The sequence below is a fragment of the Equus asinus genome, chromosome 10, assembly GCF_041296235.1.
Source record: "Equus asinus isolate D_3611 breed Donkey chromosome 10, EquAss-T2T_v2, whole genome shotgun sequence".
Classification (NCBI taxonomy): domain Eukaryota; kingdom Metazoa; phylum Chordata; class Mammalia; order Perissodactyla; family Equidae; genus Equus; species Equus asinus.
The window spans coordinates 51,545,819-51,550,320 of NC_091799.1; the positions used below are offsets into that span (position 1 = coordinate 51,545,819).

The window sequence follows — 4,502 nt, forward strand, 5'->3', positions numbered from 1 at the left end:
ATCTGAGTGGCCTCGGAGGTGAGTCCTCAGCCCCACTCAAGCCTTCAGATAACTATAGTCCCAACTACCACGCACAAGGTAACCAGTCTCATGAGAAGTCCCAAGCCAGATGTACTCCTAACACACAGAACTGTGAGAGAATGTCTTAATAATAAATAATAAATAAGATAATAAATCTTCCTACAAAAAGATTAGTATTGTTTCAGACCTTCTGAAGGTCAGATTTTGGATTTTTCTGTTGTGTCGCCCATTGCTCCATCTCCCTGCTCAGTGGTCGAGATGGAGCCTCCTTTCCCAAGTGTATGTAAAGCAACTGCGTTCAAAAGCTGGACATGTTATCAAAAAGGTAAAGTATTTTAGTCACCCCCATGCTTAATACAGGTAACATTTGCTTCAAGGCCTCCAGAACTTCTCCGTAGAGGCAACTAGTTGTCTGAAATGTGACTTAAAATGCTGTGACTTTAGTTGTCTGATTCTTAAAAGGGAAAGACTCACACTATAAAGCTACTGTGGTTTTCAGTTGATCAAGATCAAGAAAAACCTAATCATTACTTCATTAGCTAGGCTACCTCGGTGATCACGTAAATCCAGAATTGCGGTCTACAAGATGTGAAGTTGATATTCAGACTTGTCCATTAGTGACCTCACTAACTCAGCTTCCTTGTCTATAAATATAAAGGCTCTCTTATTAAGCTACCCCAAAGTACCCAACGATGGATTTTCTGGTTTATTCAGCAGTCCTGCCCCTAGAAACCACGGAACTGCCTTCCAGTTCTCAGTAAGACTTCGGGGAAAGGATCAGATCTCAATTCCAGAGATGTCAGTGACAACTCTACTGACTTTCCTTGGAACCAAAAAAGCTGCAGACAGGCTAGGGCAGGGTTGCCCGACATTGGCACTACTGATGTTTAGGGCCAGAGAATTCCTTGTGGCCGCAGCCATCCTGTACGTCGTGGGATGTTTGGCAGCATTCCTGGTCTCTAGCCACTGGATCACAGTAGCATCCCTATACCCAGATGTGACAACCAAAAATGTCTCCAAACACTGCCTAACGTCCCCTGGGGGCCAGAAATCGCCCCTGGTTGAGAACCACTGCGCTAACAGATGGCTGCTTGAAAAACGGGTTCTCGCCCAGCTCCCGAGCTGGGGGCCAGAGGAGGGAGGGAGGGAGACCCGAGGCCCGCCCCCACCTCCGTGCCTGGCCAGACTGCAGCCGCCTGCAGAGGAGCCTGGAGGCTTGGGTCCGCTTCCAGCGCCCAACATGCCAGGAGAGCGCAGGCCCAGTCACCGCGCACGCTCAGGCCGGCAGCCCTACGTCTGGCCGCTGCCCAGGCGAGCGGGGGCCCCTCCAGCTGCCCACAACCCGCCGGCCCCTGGCTGGCCGCGCACTGGCTGGGCGGCCCCGGCCCCTTCTCCCTCCCCGCGCCCGGGCCTCGCTCCTGCGCCCTTGCCCGGCCCCCAGGGCGGCTATGCAGGAGCCCCCGGGGCGACCGCGGCAGGGGCTCCCCGGAAGGGCGGCCCACCTGCGGGCCGAGGCGGCGAGGCCGGGGCCGGCGGGCGGGGGCGCGGCTGAGGCACCGAGCACCCAGGCCTGCGGCGCCATCTTGGGGCCGCGGAGACTGCCGCGTCCAGGACCCGGGCAGGCGCGGGCCGGCCGGCGCAGCCCCGGCACGCTGCTGTCCCTCCCCGCCCGGAGCCGGCCCCCGCCCCGCTGGGCCCACCTGTGTAGCTCATGCCAGCGGCGGACACCGCACCGAAGGCCTAGCAACCACTCCGCGCGTCAAGCGCCGCGACAGCGGCGACAATGCCTCGGTCCCCTTCTACACACAATCGAGCCCCGCCTCCCGACCTCATTGGCTCGCGCCGGACCCCGGCTTCACGTCTATTGGGGAAGCTATGCTGTCTATCTCGGCATTTCCTCATACCAATGGCTGATGGTGCTGCCAATCCCCTTGAGAGCCCCTCCTTATTCCCGCCTCCTGTTATTGAACACCCGTGGTGATTGGCTAAGAGGACCTAGCCTGGAGGCGGAGTTCTGTAGAGTCCCAAGGGCCGGACCTGTGCGCTTCCGGAAGGCCAGAGGCCGGAGCGGCCCGGCGGGAGTAGGGACTGTGCCGGGAGGTCCCCGGAAGGGCTCGGGTCTCCGGCGCGGGCCTCGGCTCCGTCCCGGCTCTGCCACCGGCTCCTGTCCAGCCTAGCCTAAATGTCTTAGTTCTCTGGCCTTCAGCTCCAAAACGAGCACGGTAAAGCCATGTTGGAATGAAAATGGCAACTGAGCGCCGAAGAAGGTGCAGGGCGCACGTTCTATCCTAGCGGGCGGCGCTCGCAGCGTCGGCCCGGAGCCGCGCCGGAGGCCACGCTTCGCCATCGACCGCTACGTAGCGATGACGAAGATATTTATGTAGCGTGCTTGTACATGACTAAATCTACTGGATCGTTTATCATGTCGAGGCTCCCTCATACCTACGAGCACCTTTTTAAAAAAACAATCTCATTTGAAAAATAAAACTGGAGCCCGCCCGTGGCCGAGAGGTTAAAGTTCCGCACGCTCTGCTTCGGCGGCCTGCGTTCACGGATTTGGATCCTGGGGGCGGGCCTGCTCCACTCGTCAACCATGCTGTGTAGGCACCCCACATGCAAAGTAGAGGAAGATTGGCACAGATGTTAGCTCAGGACCTATCTTCCTCCCCCAAAAATATAAATACAAAATAATAAATAATGAAATCGAGGTTTCAAAGTCATGACTTGCTCAAGGTCCTTAACACTTAAGCGTTAAAGCTGCAACTCCTTCTCTAAAAGCTTCTTGGTTGTTCTGGACTTGGGAGATGGACTTGGGGACCCTCACTGGATGTGTGGAATCCAATGTCAGAGACATCTCATAACTAAGAGATGGCTTGGCAGAGCCACAGACACTGAAAACGGTACTTAACGTTTGTGAAAATTCATCAAGCTGTACAATTATGACTTGAATACTTTTCTGTTTTACCTGACAAGGTTGTTTTAAAGTATGCTGCTCTTGCTGGCTTTTTCTTTGAGGAAGGTTAGCCCTGAGATAACATCTGCCACCAATCCTCCTCTTTTTGCTGAGGAAGTCTGGCCCTGAGCTAACATCTGTGCGCATCTTCCTCTACTTTGTAAGTGGGACACCGCCATAGCATGGCTTCACAAGCAGTGTGTAGGTCCACACCCACGATCCGCACGGGGAACCCTGGGCTGCTGAAGTGGAACATGCGAATTTAACCCCCAGCCCGTGTTGTGTGTCCCTGTCCCCCCCCCTCCACCCCCCTGGCCTGGCCCCTGTTGCTAACTTGATACTAAGGAATTGTCCATTTCTTGAGGTATAATAATGGCATTTTTGCAAAGTCCATATCCTTCAGAGAAACATACTGAAATTTTAAGAGATTATTTGATCTGATGACCAGGACGTGCTTCCCCATAATTCAGATGGGTAAAGGATGACATGGGAGGGTTCCAGCTGAAGAGACTGGCGTCAAGAGTTAATAAGTGATGAGTAAATGAGGGTTTATTTTACTACTCTACTTTTGTATGGTTGGAATTCTCCATGATAAAATATTTTAATAAATCAACTCCTCCCCCCAAAATGGGGCTTGTACAGAACTTGCTGCTACATGGGACCAGGATTATGGTGCGTTGAAAAACTCCATCTATGAAGCACAGAAAACTCTGATCAATGTGCGTTCCAGCTGCGCAGCTCATTTCAGTGCCACCCTCGGATGCCTGCTGGCCTGTCTTCCAAACTAAGGCAGCGCCCCAGGACACCACTTCTGGATCCTATAGCTTTCTTCGTGGCACATACCAGAGCCATCATCTTACCTTCATTTGATGATTTGGTCTAACATCAAACACTGCCTCAGAGAGAGACAGTAGAATGGCTTGAGAAGGGGTATGCTCCAAAGTTTTAGGAAAAGCTCCCTGTGGTACAAACCTTATGCGACACTTTCAAGGACCCAAGCGGCTCTTACTGCAAGACCGAGGGTGAGGAGGGGCTTCCCATGTTACTTTATAAGCTCTTGTATCACTTGAACGCCTTTATATCCAGCTTCCATCAATTTTATATTTTTTAAACTAATTTTAAAAAGCTGAAAGAGGAAGTGCCCTTGGGTCAGTTCTTATCCCAAGAGATGCCCTCCCTGCTTTCAAAGTCTCAGACATGCCCACCCACAGTGTGGGGTGGAGGGAAGTGGTCGAGGCCTTCCTCCACCAGGGGAGATGTGTCCTGATCATCACCTCTGCAGAAAAGCCCAGCAGAGAAGCTCAGCATGCAGGCCAAGACCACTGGTGTGGGTGTGTTATCACAGTTTGTGAGCTGCTCCTTCCCAGCTAGGGGCACAGTGGAGGGCCCAGGGTAATAGGGTTGGGGGTAGAGGAGGCCTCTGCTGTCTACACCCCGTGAGGTCATTCCCACTTTCCAGCCCTTGGCTGTTTGAAAACGATGAGCTGAAAAACCACATGCAATAAACAAGAAGAGCCAACAAAATCTC

General features: G+C 53.3%; 1 protein-coding gene across 5 annotated transcripts in view; it reads right to left on the minus strand.

Moving 5' to 3' along the window:
- The window catches only part of AKAP8L (A-kinase anchoring protein 8 like), a 25,917-nt gene extending 24,059 nt beyond the window's left edge, over nucleotides 1-1,858 (minus strand). For 3 of the 5 annotated variants that reach the window (XM_014853540.3, XM_014853539.3, XM_070519278.1), the window contains exon 1: nucleotides 1,722-1,858. In XM_014853540.3, coding sequence (XP_014709026.1) covers nucleotides 1,722-1,734 — 13 coding nt within the window. In that variant the 5' untranslated portion in view covers nucleotides 1,735-1,858. The remainder of the gene's footprint in view (nucleotides 1-1,721) is intronic. The other 2 variants (XM_070519275.1, XM_070519276.1) reach the window with 2 other exon arrangements.
- Nucleotides 1,859-4,502: the final 2,644 nt, after the last annotated feature.